The sequence below is a fragment of the Pyxicephalus adspersus genome, chromosome Z (assembly GCF_032062135.1).
Source record: "Pyxicephalus adspersus chromosome Z, UCB_Pads_2.0, whole genome shotgun sequence".
NCBI lineage: Eukaryota > Metazoa > Chordata > Amphibia > Anura > Pyxicephalidae > Pyxicephalus > Pyxicephalus adspersus.
The window spans coordinates 78,306,008-78,324,656 of record NC_092871.1 but is presented as its reverse complement, the minus strand read 5'-3'; the positions used below and the strand labels follow the sequence as shown (position 1 = coordinate 78,324,656).

The 18,649-nt window shown below is 39.4% G+C and overlaps 1 protein-coding gene across 1 annotated transcript in view; it reads right to left on the bottom strand.

Annotated features, from left to right (window-relative positions):
- ASS1 (argininosuccinate synthase 1) overlaps window positions 1-18,649 on the bottom strand; it is a 55,515-nt gene that overhangs the window by 5,900 nt on the left and 30,966 nt on the right. Inside the window, exons 10-11 of the mRNA XM_072431214.1 lie at window positions 9,089-9,220; window positions 3,257-3,413 (exon numbers count right to left, since the gene is read on the bottom strand). Of these exons, the coding sequence (XP_072287315.1) occupies window positions 3,257-3,413; window positions 9,089-9,220 (289 nt within the window). The remainder of the gene's footprint in view (window positions 1-3,256; window positions 3,414-9,088; window positions 9,221-18,649) is intronic.

Genomic DNA, 18,649 nt, shown 5'->3' with positions numbered 1-18,649 from the left:
ATATTACCCACTTTACACTATTTCCTATTGACAAGTTTTTTTTAATGAAAAAACTGATCTCTATCAGTGTTTATCAACCTTTTTAACACAGGGACACCCTTGACTTACTTATAGCCAAAATTACTTACTATAGCCACAATTAATTACTATAGCCACAGCTCACAGTACATTAGTGTGGTGGTCAGTGGGAAGAATGTCACCCTTACAGATAGCCAAAAAGATTTTTGGTGTTGGTTAAACTAACCTGGCTCATCATGTTGCGATTGCTAGCTTTGTATTGCATGATGAGATACAAAGCTAGATGGCCTATTGTCCGACAGTCCTGTCTGCATTCTATCAAAGGATGGACATTTCCAATTAATGGTCAATCAAGAAAGACCTAGTTTTATTTGATTCAGAGTTTTATCAACGTTAAAGTCTATATATCATTTAAATTGTTGTACATTGCATGTCTAGAATAAAGCAGACCTTGCTTTTCCACTAAGCAGCACAAACAAAATAGACAGAGGTTCTAATCATTCCCTACCTTCTTTGCAAATAGACACACATTAGGACTGAAAACATAAATTCTTGCTAATAAGAATTACTTTTATTGGTCAGGTAATGGCTACCTTCTTGTCTTGACTTTTGTTAGCAGCTATACCAAATTCCATTGCCCTACCCACACTGGGCCTTAAAGCTCTTTAAGGCTGGAGAGGATACAACTTCATCAGTGAAGCTGGGTGACCCAGCAAACCTGGAATAGATCGGGCCCCGAACTAAAAACATTTGGTAACAAATAGCAAAAGACTTAAAAAAAATTCCAGGTTTGCTCGATCACCCGGCTTTACTGATGAACATGTATTCTCGCCAGCCTTGGGGAGCCTTATTAAATCAGGCCCATTGTCTCCATTTTGTGCCAGATATACCTTGCCTTTTCCAGACCTGGCTTCCATGTTCTTTTTCTTCAGCTCAGTCCTTACTTACTCCCTGCATGTTCTTAATACCGAACTAACTATTACCGGTAGGCTGAAATACGGGGATTGTAAAACAAAACTGGTGCCTTGTGCCGCCAGCAGCGACTACCCCTCCCAATATAAATTACCAACAGCCTTAAATTGTGGAAGGAAAAAAAATGACTGTAGAATGATTTTACCTCCCTTGACGTGAAACTAAAGTATGAAGGAAAGAGAGACAGAGAAGAAACTGGTGCCTTTTATTTTTGCTCATTGAAGTGACTGTGACCTGCTCTATAATTACGTTACTTTATACCCACTGTGCTAAGGCATTTCCACCCTGTGTTAGTTGCAGCAGCTTGCTCGCTCCCCCTGATTCCCGTTAGGCTGTCATTCAAAAGCTTTCAAAGCAGAAATGCAAAAGTCAAAAAGAAGAAAGGCAAATGGTTGGCGGCACGGTGAGTATAAAAGCCAGCTCTCTCTTGATCGTGCTCACTTTAGGATTTTTTTTCCTTCTTTTGACTTTATTCATTGAATCTCCCCAAGAAAGAGTGAGAGAGAGTGACATAATGAGGGGGGTGGAGGTGGTTTAAGATGCTGCTGATTTGGAAATGGATGGGAGGAGGTGGGTGAAAAAAAAAGAGGGGGCATCCAAGGTAGGTGGTAACAGGGATGATAGTATAAGATACCTCTTCCTTTTCTCCAACAGAGATATAAATAATGTTGATAGGACAATGGTAAAGGAGCTTAATGTCCTAATGGAGCCAAAAGTGTGTTCCCGATGATAGTATTGGATAGAGCATCAAAAGAACCCTTGAAACAAATTTTAGGTTTCAGGGAACCCATGAAAACATAAATTCATTTAGGGCTGGCGGGAAGAATTATTGCTTTATAGGTAAAAATGTCCATCACAAAGTGGTTATCAAAATGCAATCCTTCTAAACAGGAAAAAGATCGCTGTTGTAATCTTGCTGTCTCTGCCTAATGGTGCTGAACTGAACAGACACCATTTGTTGGGCCGTCAATCAGCCGGAAGGACCACTGGAGGAACCCTGGTTGACAATGACTGGTGTGGAGTTAAGATGTAACTAAACAAACGATGAGGTCATGAAGTCAGCTATTGCAAATGTAGGCAATACATTATTGTAAGCATTATGCCACCGGACAATTTGACAAAAATAGCACTAGCCTATAATTACTAATTTCCTTTAACACAAAAGGCCCAGGCCCTCGGTATCATCTGGTCCAACAAAATCCAAGACCAGATCCACTGCCAACTGACTGACAGGTGAATCCATTTTTTAATTGAATTTGGTAATCAGTTAGAAGCCCTAGGACAATGCACACACAAGTGCAATATTCTTCTCTATCAATTATTTTTGTACTATTATATATTGTAGCAAGGGACAAAGCTGAAAGAGTATGCTATGTTTACTCTATGACAGGTGTATTACCAGTGGAGTACATATTGATGGGATACAAGTACATACACACCAGGTATGTTCCCTGGTTTACCAGGAATGGAAAGGGCCATGGTGTGCATAGAGAAGAAGTCCATATTGGAAAACAGATGTCAATATCTGCTGTCTCATAATTGAGCTCCTTTATTTATGGCTGAGCATTGGTAAAAATAACCTCAGGCCTATTGTACAATATAGTAGGGCATTATTGGAACTGGTTCTGATTTTTCCACTGCTGAAAAAGTTTGCATTCGTCCTCTTGAGCATTATTGCAAAAGACAAAAAATGGAGATCCAAAATTTAAAGGGAGTCATATTGTAAGGGGAAAAGAAAGGAAATCTTTTAATGGAGTCACCTGTTTTGTTTCCTACTGTCTAAAGTTACATACAAATGTGCAACAATTGTCACTGAAAAATATGTTGAGTGATTGTTGCCAGTGACAGTAGAATAAATGAGTGCTGTACAGGCAATGCTGTTCTGTTCTCTGGGAAGGGAATGATAAGCAGAGGGTGCGCCGCTGTGTCCTGCCCTTTAAAAAACAGCATTTTTTGCTCAGTGTCTTTCTGGTGACAGTATCACTAACCAAGAAGTAATGAAGATCTGCAACAGGGATACAGAGACATTACAGGCATTTTAGCCTTTGCTTGCTCATCTAAAGTATAGCAATTTTATTTCTGCCTGGGATGCTTTTGGAAAGTTCCCCTCATTTCCTGTCTGCTAAATTTAACTCAAATTGAAGATTAGTTTTAGATATACAATAAATATTCCTTATTCTTACCAAAACATGGCCATAGATAACCTTGTATACTATTCAGTCCAGAGCACACATTTCTGAGTAACCACTGAAAGTTGGATACTTACCTCACCAGCTCCTCGTTATACAGTGATTGTGGTGACTCTCTTCCCAGTATATAAACTTGTCCCTTCAGGACAGACAAATGTACTTTTCCTTGCACCAGTTCCTGAGATTTGGTGATACATGAGCGAACAAATTCACACTCGGGGCTGTACCAGAACCCTGCAAGTACAAATAAAGTACATCAACAACCATGTGAAGACATTCCATTGACTTATAACACAACGAAATAAAAAGTCACATCAGTATGTAGATATCTCATTTCTTGGTATAATTCCAAACTGGGAATTCTAGAATTTTTTTCCATGGTAGACCTTTGTAAAGTTATGAGGAGCAAGGATTTTGTGACCGATTAAAATCAACTGGATTCTACAAACTTATTGAATAGTAATATTTTCAGTAAATAGTTCATGTAAACATATTTGATGTACTTTTAGATTCAGGAAATATATTTCTGAATCAAAGGTGCCACCAGAAATTTCTGGGCTCCAGACTAGGTAAACTTTCTGACCCCCTACCCCATGTCTAAAAGTTCCAGCATTGCAAAAGCCAAGTTCTTTTGATCAAGGTCCAGTACAATAGTACCCCTTAGTCTGAATCGGTCTTTATTTTAGCTTTATGTGATTCAAAGTAAAGCAGAACTAAAAAAAGGGACCACTAGTCTGAGCCAAAAGGGTTCCATTGCTTTTCATTACAAATTAGAGAAGGCAATAGAACAATAGGGCAAGGATGTGCAGTGACTATTTTATTGTGCAATCACAGGTCCTGGACCAGGCTGATTTCCTTAACAGTAGTGCGGTCTGCAGGCAGGTACAAGACTTAAAGATGGTGCCTGGCAGGGGTTCCCCTACTCACAAGTAAATTCTAAATCCTTTGTTAGGTAAAACAATTCACATACAGTATAGTAATATAAATTACCCTCCATCATCACAGTATAACATCAAGTCAATTTAACTTCTAGAATATTAAAAAGTCCAGTTAGGAAGCTTAAGTGATTGTGAATCAATTGCAAATGAAAACAATAGGGAGGGCAAGGGCAAGCCAATCAACTTAAGCATATGTAACAGATGTAAGTCATCATGGAGATACCACGATGAATGTTATGCTGCCTGCAACATCATCCATTATGAGGGTTTTGGCAGTGGGTCAGTGATGGTCTGGGAGGAGGAAGATCCATGGAGGGTCACACAGACCTCCATGTACTAGCCCAGGGGTGGGCAAACTTTTTTTAATCAGGGGCTACAATCTGAAATAAAATTTGACAGAGGGACCGGGCCAAAGGGAGATTGGGCGGGGTTATGCCATCATGATGCCACTGAATGTGAAGTCATGATGGCATAACCCCACCCACTCCCATCACAGATCTGAGCCTTCGACAAGAGAGTGGGCAGGTTGTGTGCAGGGACACAGCCCGCCCACTCTCCCATCGCAGGCTCTGAGTTTGCCCAAAACATCCCAATTGGGCCGAATACGGCCCTCGGGCTGTAGTTTGCTTATGCCTGTACTAGCCAATAGTTCCTATTATTTAGAAAAAGAGGCAAATTCTTGCTGGTGCAGTGAGTTCACCCTGGTGCTGGACAATGTCTGGCCTCACGTGTCCTCAAAGTGTGTGTAGGCAGTTTCTCATTGGTGAGGGCTTGGATGCCATTGTTGGGTTGCCACGTTCCTCAGACCCTCTGGGACATTATGCATTGGTGCATCAAGCTTTACAAAATAGCACCACAGACTGCCCAGGAGCGGGGGTCCTGTTAATCAGTGATGATGCCTACTGATGCCCTAATTCTAATCTGGAAGGAGATCCCCCAGGGAACTATCCACCGTCTCGCATACCCTGACACATAGGGGCTGTACACACAATCAGATTATGAATTATCACGAAATTCACACATGTTGGATCATTCTGTAAATTTCAATTTTTCTCTTTTCATTTTCAGTGCAATTTTGAATCTAATTCTCCATGGGTTAATGATCAATTTGTTCTCGATGAATTACACCATGCTCATCAATGACAAATTTCAATTTGAATATTGCAATAATCAAGATCGGATATGTGATTATATTGTTCTCTTCCATTTTTTGAGCAGCATTTATTCACCCTGGTTTTTAGCTGTTTGTTTGCAGCTCATCTGTATTAAAATTACGAGAAAAAAAAAAGACAATAGTAGGGGAACGATAATTTTCATTATCGCCAGTAAATGATTTACTTTTGTCACTGTAACAGAAAAAAGCAAACAGGAAAGTAGAGGCATTGCGAAAAAAAACGACAGCTACAATCTGGTTATAAACAGATCTTAGGATAGCAAGGCAATGTTGTCACAACAGAAATTTTCATATGAATGAATATTTTACGAGGTCTCAAACATCCGAAATGCATTGACATTTTCCTTTTACGTTTTTGGAAGGTGACAACATAAACATAAAACATAAAACAGTTTGCAAGCGTTGGGGCATGACTGCTAAATCAGGTTCTGTAAGTCAATCTGTTTTTGCATGATTGAAGAGCACGATAAGTAAAGTACAACCTGTGCTAAATGTGGAGAGTTTATGTTGCCCACAGACAGCAATTAGATTAAAGAGAACTTGTTTTCAGAACTTGTAAAATTAGTTACCATTGTTGACCTCCTTCTGAAATGCTAGCTGTCTGGCTGTCTCTGGATTTAGTACGATCATGTAATTATAAGCATGCAGCAAGTAAAGTCAGATCTCCTGATCTACACATACATCAGAATCTGCTGTTTTCAGAAAGAGATCAGCAGTTGAAGCCCTTGAATTTCTTTTATAGGAGGTTAAACAGAGAACTAAAGTAAAGGCTAAACTGTAGGCAGATAAAAAAGACAAAAATGAACTCAAGTCTATAATCATTTATTCATCATTAAATCTATTTATATTCATTATATATTAATGCAAGCCTGAATGTGAAAGAAGCAGCACCAGGAGCCAATCATTCCATGTGGAGGAGAAAGAAGAGTGACAAGAGAGATGAACTCATCTCTATGCTGCTTTTTCTTTTCCTGTCCATTCACAGGCTGGGGCAGGACAACCTGGTGGGCTGAATTATGTTGGTTATCACATTAGGGGCACCTACTGGCACAATAAAGTACTGCATGGGAAAATCTCTGGATTGAAGAAGAACATTGCAGCAAGTTATGTAAAAGTTCAACATGACTCTGCCTCCTATTGCCTTTTAATTGCTCCCTTAATATGATGGTGTTGGAAAATTGAGTTTTGTTTTCTTTCCCTGTATAATCTAGGATCCACTTACAGCTTCAGTTGCTTGTATCCCTGATCATTTACAGATCATTCTACTATTGTATTTTTCACATAAGGTGACCTCAGCACATGTGTGTGCTTATAATAATATTAGTTTTTATACAGGTTTATTTTAAAGATTAAAACAGTGTGTAGATTTTCTGAATAATAACCCTGACATAAACATATACAGGATTATAACTATGCAGGATGGTTCCCCATTCCAAAACTATTATGGGAGCTCTATGGCTGGCTCCTGTCTATTTCAAAGGCAATAACAGAATATTATATGTAATATTAACGTATTTGCCTAATGCTGGTATTACCTACAGTATATAAATCACTGTTTAGTCAATCAATGAAGGCCCCCTGTACATTTGGGCCCCATAGCAGTCACATGGTCTGCTGGGACTACAGTTATACCTTTGCTAGTAAAGACTCTTAATTAAAATGAGCTATTGCCTAGAATATTTTACTGTTAATGTACATGATAAAAACACAACCCTTGGCCTAGATTGGTCAGCGTGAATTTTTTTCTAGCTTATTAGTAGTATTTTACTTTAAAAATGGCTGGCACCCATTAGTGTAAACACTCTATTGAACATGCATTTTTGTACTCCTGGAGAGGACAAGTATTCACATGATCTAAAAACAATGACTGGATTATTAAAGAGTAAGTCTTCCAAAAAAATTACACTTCATTAATTGGTAGAGTCTATGAGATGCTCCTATACTTTATTTTCTTTTAAAATTTCTTTTAGACAAAGTAATGGGAGAAGCTGGAACACACAATTACGAGCAGACTCACCCAAAACTCTCAAGCAGTCAGGAGCAGATTTCCGAATTTTGGTAGAGAGATCTCACTGGTGGAATATCCAAGAAGCCAGCGGCTATCTTAGTCCACCAGGCTTAGGTTTTAACTAAAATATCACATAGGAGTGGACCGGCCCTTTAGGTCTGTAGGTACCCTAAGCAGCATATGCCAATTTTTGCACATTGTTAAAAAACAACTTTGTAGGAGTCGGAATTCCCCTTTTTTCTTCCATGAACTGATATGGTTGGGGATTTAATGACAGCTTGATTGTAATCACAGAAAACTGGAAATCTATCGCTGAACTTTATCAACTATGTGGTTCCTGGATATCTGTAAGCCGATTACAATAACTCCACTCCTATGTCCTCGATCTCTTCCCCTGTGGCCTCTAGATTAAAGACGCCAGGCTGCGCTCTGACCTTACGCTTTATCAGGGTCAGGAATCAGGGCCCATATGGGTTGCTGTGGGCTGAGAGCCTGCTCAGGTGAGCTCACCTTCTATAGCATTCTCCAAAGGTAACATTAGTCGCTGCAGGAAGAAAGGACTGACACTTGTCTCCCGGGAACCGAATACCAAAGCACATCTGTCCCTTAGACTCCAACAGAGCCCTCACTCCCTGGGGCCAGGATGGATTTATCTAGAAGGCCACTTGTTACAGTATAAAAGGGGGTTTTGTAACAGACCAGAAAAAAAATACAGCAGCACAATACAAATCCACTATACCCAATCAGACTCAAGTTTTATTATCAAGGTATTTTTCGATTGGATACTAGGAATGTAGAATATTTACCTGATGTGCAAAAAATGACCCAGTTTGTTATAAGAAAAAAGTATCTAAGATCCAATATTAATATCTAGTCCAAATGTTTCCTTTAAGGATAGAGTGAGGGTAGAAGAAAACCCAAATCAGGTTTTTATTGCTATCCAGGGTACTAATAAAAATAATCTTCGTTTGTACTGAGTTTACTTCTATGTTGGCATGGCCATTTTCAGACAGTTAGTTGTATCCATTGATTTTGTGTTTTTTTTTTCTACACAACATTATCAATAGATTCATAAGACCATCTGGACCTACAATTATCTGTGGATGCTGTATGGCAAGGATTATGCGTTTTTTCCAACCAGCATTGTCAATGGATTCAGATGACCAACTGGACCTACCATTATCCGTGGGTGTTGCAAGGCTAGACTTTTAAACCATAGATAACCTCCCCACCCTCCAACATCTTGGTCGCAGCTGGCCTTACTACCCTGACAACAGTGGTTACCCTACAATACCAATTGTTGGTGTATGTGGGGGGAATTGGCATAAATATTTGTAAAGATTCTTCCCTAGTGATCCTACCAGTCACAGTGCTTCCTTATGCTGACTCACAACTAGAAGAAGGGTTGTCAACTTATCATACAAGCCCGCAGACCTGATAGACAACTCAACAGCTAGAGCATGGAGTGTGCACACAACATTGCCAACAATTGTAAGGCAACAGCTTGGTATTGTCAGCTTGCAACGGGTAGTTTTGTTAGGATTACCAGATAAGAAAATTTGCAGCAATTGCATGTTTGCTTGGTGGAGGCGTATACAGTGATGCCAAACATATTGAAAAATAGATTTTGGGGTCACATTTATTTTGAACCATGTACTTGTTAGCTGGGGTTGACCGTATGATGGTAATGCATGCTCCAGTACAGGATGAGTTCTCATTTAACACAGGCCATCAGTGTTATACTTATACAAAGTCAGGATAGATTTGGGAATTCGGGGCCATCACCTACCGTTGTAGACTTGTTCGGAAAACCTCAGCGACAGCTGCTGCTTTATTTTGCGCACTTCTCGGTCCATGGTAAACGTCTCGATGTCTAAGTGAGCCTGATACAGTATGGTTCCAGCCGGCGTCTCATAGATACCTAGCCATTTTTCCAGGAATGGGGAGGGAGGAGAGAGAAAAAAAAAAGAGAGAATAAGAGAAGGATACATGAAGCTGAAATTGCTGTCAAATGACACTATTAATGAGCCCTGTGACAGCAGAACTGCAGTCCGACTTCATTCACTCTCAGCTTGCCGCAAAGTGTTATGTGTCATTACTCCCCTGCTGGGGGCAAAGACAGACCACTTCGCACCTTGTGGTGAAAATGTGTAGATTCCCCTTTTTTGAAGAGGCTGAAATGACAGGTTTCACGAACTGATCGCTTCACCGTCTCGAGCCCACTGGACTCCCGCAGGAAGGCTGTAATTAAAGCCCAAGAGCAGGAGAGGAGGCATAGGGAAGAAGGGCCTTAAATAACAGTTCTCTTTGTACCCCCTCCATGCCTCCCCTCCCTTGCAATCCCCCTACTTCACTCTCACTTTCGCCCAAGCATAAGCGCTTTTCGGAAATAATACTATTTAAAACAGGAGTGATTGGAAGCCTGGAGTCTCACGTTGTGACTGAAAGCTATAGAACAGGCAACAAAGCTTAGACAGATCTCTCCTAAGGATCATTGCTCATTTAGATAAGTGTCCGTGCTCTTGGAAAGGAGCCTGGTGCACTGACAGGTTTATTCTCTGGCTGTCAGGAAAACTATGTTGGACACAAAAAGAATCTAACTTGCTTGGCATGCTGTGCTGAGCCAATGTTAGCTGGAAACTGGAGCCAGAAAAGAGATTTGATGCAGCAGATGCAGGCATTTCATCCAATGTGTTTACTTTAGAGGAATCCTATCATGAAATTAAGGTTGAGAGTGATTCCGTCATCCTCTTTTTGAAAATGCTAGTTGCATGGCTTTCTTTGGGTGACTAGGTGAATGATCAAGCAAGGTCAGAGTGCAGTCAGGACTTTGGATCTTAATGTCAGCATGAAAAAACAGAAGATATGCATTTGTCTTTTACCAAGCTAGGTAAACTGTAGGACACTAAAACAGACCTTTTCAAAGTCTACCTACCATGGTAAGGCACAGAGACTGGGAAATGATCATGCCTTGTCTGTTTCCCACCTAAAATCATCACCAAACTGCAGCATCAGTCTTTGTATTCTTTGGTTACCAATGTTCTTCTCAACCTACCTTCCTCCAATTGGCATCAATGACAGCACATTTTACCACCAAGTGAACAAAAATAGTTAATGACCACCTGGCACATGCATGTGGCCCACTGGCGGCCCCCATTTTAATGAAAACTAAAACTACAGGTGTTGGCATTGATCAATGATTGTCAGATGGAGAAACACCAAATGTAGGCCCATATTTTACAGATCAGAACCTCTTATGCTACTCTTGGGTGCAGGGAGTCCACAGATCTGATCTTTCACATTAATACTGTCATAGGTATGGGCACTCAACAAAAGGGCAATGGAAATGGGCACTTAAAAAGGAGAGACCTTTTCAATTTTAGATATAATAAAAGAATACAAAAGCAAAAAAGATACAGGACTTTAACGGCAGGAAATATCATAACAATATCATAAATCTTTTATTTCCTTCATTTAAAAGTGACAATTAAAATATGCATGCCGCTTCCTATATATCAAGTTTCAGGAAGAGTCTATTTGATATTCTATTAATTTAGACTCTTCCTGAAACTTTGGATATGGGAAGAGACATGCATATTTAAATTGTCACTTTTAAATGAAGGAAATAAAAGATTTATGATATTTACTGTTGTTATAGTCCAGTATCATTTTGCTTTTGTATTCTTTAATGTATATTGGGGATGTTGGCAGTATTGCAAGTGTTAGAAAACCAGACAATATAAATGATAATTTTAGTTATAAGTTATATTTACAGATTAAAAACAACTTGGGTTTCCATTACATTTTACTATTCTAGCAGACCACACAGCTAGGTTGGTGATCAGACTTTTCTCTACTACTGTTAGGCAACGTCGCCTGGCCACTTTCCTGCCCCCAGGGTGTAATAAAATGATAGCAGCAGCACAAAAAAGTCATTCTCTGGTTCACTTTGCCCTCTTCCCTGTCCCACATGTGAATGCAGCACACCTGATTGGCCTCTAGTGCTACCCAACAATGATCAATCTAACTTTACTTGTGCTACTGTGCAGGGAACTACAAGTGGATGATGCCAAATAAAAATCAGAAGATATATTACACAAGATATATTCATAATATATTTTAAAAAAAGAACGTAGAATTGCAATTTTTAGTACATTTTAAATATTAGACATCTTTAGTCATTGCCAAGCAAGTGGGGCCACTAGCTAACATTTTTTTCCAGGCTGTCTCGCTTTTGCTTTCTTTACAATAATTGGCCTTTTTTACAAATATTGTTTAGTCATCCATAATGGCACTTTTGCAATTTTTGGCATCCAAGTGTATTTAGTTTGCAGTAATCAGTTGCTTTTTAATTAAAGTGATAATAATTAAAGGATCAGTCCAGTATTCTAGGTAAAATTAGAAACACCAGTGAACTTAGTCAATCCTAATTTTCTTATATTGCATGCATCAAAAGTGGGACCCCCTTGCCAGAGGTCACTATTCTGTTCCTGCTGCCCCCCAAAAATTGTGCATTCCTGTCTAGCTTTACATGTGCCACCAACAACATAGTACAAAGAACAAATTCAGCTGGAATAAAGTCTCCTAACAGACCCAGTTGGTGTACAGACTGGGAAGATCTCACAGCTTGGGAAGGCTCTCCAGCATCCAATGGAATAGCAGACCTTTCTAGATTAATTTGTTTGCTCGAAGAATGATGGAAGGTAGGCCTACAATGGACAGTGCTTTATTGCCAAAACACTATAACTTGGTCAGGCTGGTAAGGCATGCCCAATGTCTAGTCACTCAACAGTTAGAAGCTTTAGGAACAAATATAGAAGCCAACACTGTTGACTTAGGTGCAAGCTTTGAAGTCATCATTCTCGTCCTTGCTTTAGTACATAGCAAGTTACTGACTTCTGCAATAGGTGCCAATAGTATCAGCATTTAATTAGCTGCATGTTTGTTCCCTTGCTTGCTGAATAAAGATGAGTTCATCAGAAAGCAGCTTCTCTTTTCAATATACAGTCACCTGGAAAGGAAAATACAATAGATGAGGTCCCTACTGCTGCCAGACAGGACTGTGCTCCATGGCAAAGCTGTGCTAAACTCAGGACTTCATGGAATGAAATACAAATCTATTCGGCAGGAAATGACAACTCATCTATGTATTTAAGCTAAGCCATTTACCTAGCACCTACATATCTATGCTGACAGGTACTTTTGGGGCACATCTTATCTCAGATCTGCATCCAAGCCTAATGTCCTTTCTAAACTCTATGTGAATGTTCTAGCAAAACTACACAGCCATAGCAAGACGTCTGTTAATTTCACAACTCTTTTACTCTCCAGCGGAGAATTCTATTTGCCGCTGACCCAGGTGACATCTTGAAAGCTTATTAAGGACTGTCGTTGTCACAAGAGATTTCCTGCCAAGTCAGCCGCAAAACTGGCGACCAGGGTGAGGAGGTTAAAACCTTCCTATTTTCAGTGTGTCTTCAAAATTACTCTCAATAGACTCAGATGAAGTCCAACGTTATGATAAACTGAGTAATGTAAGACAGCCCCCATCTACCGCCCGTCTTCCACATCTGCAAGATTGGCTTGGCCATGTTTGGTAAGCGGCAGTAAGGCAACCAGCGCTCACACATAAAACCAAAATGATGAAAGGTCCCTAAGGTCTTCATATCAAAAGTGTGATGGAAAAAATTTTGCTTTTTTTATTCATTTTATTTATTTACATAAGTTTGCCAAATTACATGAATGCTTGCAAAAATCACTGTGTAACCTCAAAGCTCGGACCTTAGTGTTAGAGTACAGGGAGTGTTAAGACGCATACACACGTGCAATTATAGTCGTTGGAAAGAATCTTTCAAGATCCTTTCCAACGACTAAGCACTCCTTGATGCATGAACGAGTGTTGTACATATAGCACCGTTCTGCTCTATAAAGAGGGGAGGGGGAGAACGACGGAGCGGTAACCCCACTTAACTTGCATTACGATTGTTGAACAAACGAACGTTGTCCACCGTCTGTGGATCCACCAGGATGGTCGTTTGGATGATGGAGGATAAGCACTGTACACACGCAAGATTTTCATCTGATATCAGCCCTGCGCTGATTATTGGACGAGAACCATTGCACGTATGTACGTTGTTTAAGTTTTCTGACCTTTGCAAATACTTTTTTACATCCAGTCAGCTATAACCAGTAAATGCCTTGTGGATCCACCAGGACGGTCGTTCGGACGATTAACCACACGTGCTGTACACACTTCAGATTCTCATCCGATATCAGCCCTAAGCCGATTATCGGGCGAGAACCGTTGGAAGTGTGTACGTAGCTTTACTGTAAGAGTTGAATTAGTGTGAGGGTTGCAGGAATGATTGATATATGGGCTACACAAAATGTAAGTATTAGGAATACAGACAGACAGGATACAGACAGGGTAAATATTAAGTCTACCAGAAAATGTAGTGTAGGGCAACCTATCTATGTATTCTGGGGGCAGGAAATTTAAAAGCAGATTACTATGTAATCTGCTTTTAATTTTTTTTTTTACAGTAAAAAACACACAAAACATAAAATAAAAGTAAAAGTACATATTGTAGTGCACCAAGCATCATTGCCCAGTGCCCTGATTTACATTTTGCCCACTATCCCTGACCTTTTGATCACTTCCTGAATGTATCATTTCATCACTTTGTCTTTGACCTTGATTGTTCCTGACTGTTTGCTGGAGACACATGGCATCCAAAAGACATCTCGCCTACGCAAACGCTGTTTTGGAGGAATTTGAACGCAATAATAATATTGCACCCTTGTTTGGAAAATTTCAGTAAGAAATTTTTGATAAAAATTTTTTTTTTTCGATAAATTACATTGTTTTGGGCTAATATTTCATTATTTTTATAATAATGATTTATAATTCTGTATTATATTATAATTTATGGTTCTAATATAATAAATAAATATAATTAATATACCCGGGAGTTAATCCTAAGAATTACAGGCCCACAATATAAACAAACATTTCTACGCAAAAAATATAGGATCACTTTTTGCATCAAAAAATGACAGAATTAGAACGCTAGGGGGGTTAAAACATAAAGAAAGCCTCTTACCATGAGACATCGGTGCATGCGTTTATGTGTGTGTGTGTGTATATGTATATATATTACATGCTACTGTACAGTTTTATTACATGTTTAACTATATTTTTATTATTTTTTATTATTAACAGATTTATAATTTATTATTAAAAGATTTTTGTGTTTTTTTATTTAAAGTTTAATATTACATTTAATAAATATTGGACATATTTAGGTGAATTATGCCTAAGAATTATAGCCTACAATGAGAAACAAATTTCCATGCAAAAAAAAAAAAATGCAATGCTTTTTGCATTGGAAATACGGAGAGAATTAGAATGCTTGGGGGGTTAAAAAACCAAGGCCGGCCTTACCTGGGGACTTGCTGGTTGTTCAGCAGTGGAAGGTGAATGGTGTGTGGTTGTGGTGTAATGTGCTGCGTTGTGGCCACACTGGAAGCTTCCAGCCAGCCGGCCACCCTTACAATTCCTTTGTCGTCCACAACAGCGGGGTGACTTGCAGACCCCCACATTACATGGACCGTAGCTGCCACCCAGACATCCGCAATGACTTGTGATAAATCACAGACTGCACTCCACACATAGAATTTCTGCATGGATGAATGAATGCTGCTGTGTGGGGACGTAGGCAGCAGGGTGACTGATGAGTGGAAGCAGCCAGCAGCTGCCATATAGCATTTCTGTGGGAGAAATGTGGCTTTGCACATTACAACACAGTGTTGACCTCTGCCGCTAACATTTCCATTGGCTTTGAAGCACCGCAACACGGTGTGCACCTGTCTACACACCTCTGGCAATTGCATGTGGAAATGTGGCTTTGATATGGCACTGCAAGCACTGTGTGTAGCTGTGTAGCCGATGGCTTGCTAGTGTGGTGTGTGTGCTGTGGTGTGAGCCAGCTGCTGAGCTCCCATTGGTCCCTTGGTAGGCCTTCGAGCTCCCTTACCCAAGATCCTCGCTCTGCCTAAACTAGCAATGTTCATGACCAGTATTTATACCCCTAAATCTACCAAAAACCTAGAGTCATGGAGAGTAACATTTTTTTTTTATTTATCAGAATTATCTTCTTTAGTCACTAAAATATCACTCACTTCATACTGATTAGTTTTCACCAAAAAAAGAAAAAATATTACATTTGTAAAGCAAACAACTTGATATCAAACATTACCCAAAAGCACTTGCATCAATATGCAAATTTTTTATTCAATGAGCAATTTGATTGGTTGAATAAACAGCACAGAATTGGGCAGATTGTGGTTCTAAAAAACTATTTTGAAAGATCATCTATGCATATTTGTAGAGGTGGGAGGTGAAAAGCCACACTGTTACTAAGGTAATGATGAAATAAAAGCAATATTCATTAATGTTACCTCACCTCAGGGATTAACTGCCAACAGCTCAGCTATGGGGTCCTTTAGGGCTGTCCAAGCTGCAGGAGGTGTCCATTGGGGTGCCTGCAGGAACCTTGGGGCCCTCAAGGGGATGTCTAAGCTTTATTTTTATAAACATTACTATTCGATTGCTTGTTCTTTGTTAAATATCTTTCATAGTAGGAAGGGTGTCTGATGATTTTGGGTGGTGTGGGTGATGTCACCATGATTTTTGACAAATTCCAGCCTATTATGTTTTTATTATTGTTACACAGTATTGATATAGCACCAACATATTACGCAGCGCTGTACAAAGTTATGTCCCTACCTCAGTCTAATGTCTTTTCTGGGGGAAGCTTAGTAACCTAACTGCATGTTCTTGGAATGTGGGAGGAAACCAGAGAACCCCAACCTATCGCTTCCCTATTAACCCCGCTAGTTGTAATCCCGAGTGGGACATTCGGGGTTGCTTATCCCCCCTAGCCGTATTCCCGAGTGTGACTCGGGGTGGGAAAAAATGCAAAAATCGGTAACCCCGAGTCGGGGTAACTTTGGGGTACCCTCTTACCTTATCCCTGCGCTCCAGCAGCAATGAACGATGTTTGGGGACACGTCAGATTTTTGCGAGGACTATGGGACTATTATTAGAAAGGTGTATGTAGCTTTAGGGTATGGGCTAGCATTACAGGGAGGGCGAGAGTTAAGGAGAAGGTAAGTGTTAGGGTCACAGGTGGGGGAAAATGTTTAAACATTTCTTCTATCCCAGGCCTCCAGGAATCATTTTTGAAGCTTTGCTTTACGCTTCCCAGACTCGGGCAGCATAGAATAACAAGGCAAGGCAGCAGTGGATTCTGGGAAAGTGATTAAGTTATCACAACACCATGAAAATAACATAATATCTTTGTTTTTTGTCAACATTTTTTTCTTTTCCATATATAAGTCTCTTTTCAGGCTCACAGCGGGCTGGGGAGAAAAGGGGGGAGCAAATTTATTTTTATATTTTCAATGCTGTGACAGCTGTCGGCAGCTAAATCGCAGCAGGCTGTAAGCGCCGACAAAACTATAGGAAAGAAGGGAGATGGATAGCTCCCACACAGCCGCCATTAAAGGATATGGACAATGTGGAACTCTATTACCTTGACCTATTCTGGACCCCTATACAGGGCGAGATGCATGACATGTCACTCTAATACAAGATATAGAAAACTGTCTAAGATATCTGACTGCACTGGAACATACAAGCCCATTGGATTACTGGCAGGACTAACGGGCATTCTTGTTGCACTTTAAATGATATTTATTTACCCGGCCAGGGGTAACAAAGACTTTGGGTTTAGAACCCATCTACAGCCTTGCCATCTCCCGCAACTTGGTCTATTTTCTATATTGATAAGGAAACTCCTAAGATTCAAACTAAATTATCTTTTGAAATGAATGGTCATGTTTGCCCTGAGACAAAATCTAACCCATGTACGGCGGACCCCCAACATCGTTCATGGGGGGTTCAATTTGCTTTGATGAATCAATGAACAAATGATTGGGAATGACCGCTGTGCCACTGACTCTACTCATACAACAGGACGGCATTTTTTTGGCACAAATAGTTGTTTCAAAGAAGAGTAATTGGACATTTTTTTTTTTTTTTTGGGTCAGGTCTCTAAAAATATGCTTTTTAGGTTTTAGGGGATGTCTGCAGTTTAAACAATCTGCAAGACTCTACCCAACCTAGAAAAAAAGAATTTCTTCGGCTCTGTTCATATCTTTGTGTTGCAGTAACAGGCAGTTAAACATTGCAGGCTGTGTACTGCGGTGCGTTGGAACAACGGCACAGTTCAGTTACATCTTGCATTGAACCGTGTTCCATGTTGCTGAAATGCCATGCCATGTTGAATGAAACAATTCTTTATTGTAACAAATGCTAAATGGGCACCAATCTAATTGTAAGTTTGGTATAATTAAAGAGATTAAGAATTAGGTGTTGATTTTTCCTGTAAAAGGTCTCTACATTTCTATTTTAGTTTCAATAGTATTTATTAGGATTTTATGCGAAACAAAATATGTATTGGTCCACTAAAATGACAAGCAGCCTCATTATCAAATAGAGAAGTTTGTAAGGTTGGAGATGGCAGACATAAGATTAACAATTTGCAGAATAAAAATTGTGATTTCACTATGGATCAGCTGGCTATATCTTTGCACCTACATTCACATGCTGAGGTCACTACTGGTTATGGAATTTAAAATACATCCCTAATATTTCTAAATAGAATACAGAAAACCTTATTGGAGGTTACCCAAGACTTTTATTATGGCCATACACTTAATAATTTATTCTTTAGATGAAAAGGCCAGCTTGATATTCTGATCACTTTTTACTACCATTTCAATCATCTTTTCAAGCTGATAATTGTGAAATTATTAATTTCCTAATCACTTTTATTACTTTTTTTCACTATGTTCATTTTAATCGAGTGCACTGATGAAAGTTATTTTATTCTGCGTTGGATACATCTGAAAGGATCAACCTGATGATTGTATCAAAACATGTTAAGGCACGACATTGATTTACTTATTTAATAACATATTTTTAAATGCAATGCAAATGTATTGATGAAAGCTATTTTATTCTATGTATTGCATTGATCCGATTGGTTCAATCTGACAGTCAGATGAAAACGTTTTACGTGTGGGTAGAGCATAGGACTTACCCAGCATCCTCCACTAACCATTTAGAAAAAAAAAAATAACTTTTCAGAAACTTCAAACTAACATGTTAAATTAAATCACTCTTTCTTGTCTTTCCCATACAGGGTTCATTAAATGGATAAAGAAACCAGAGACAAAAAAAGAAACAATTAAATTAGAAAAGAAGAAAAAAAAACCCTCTTTT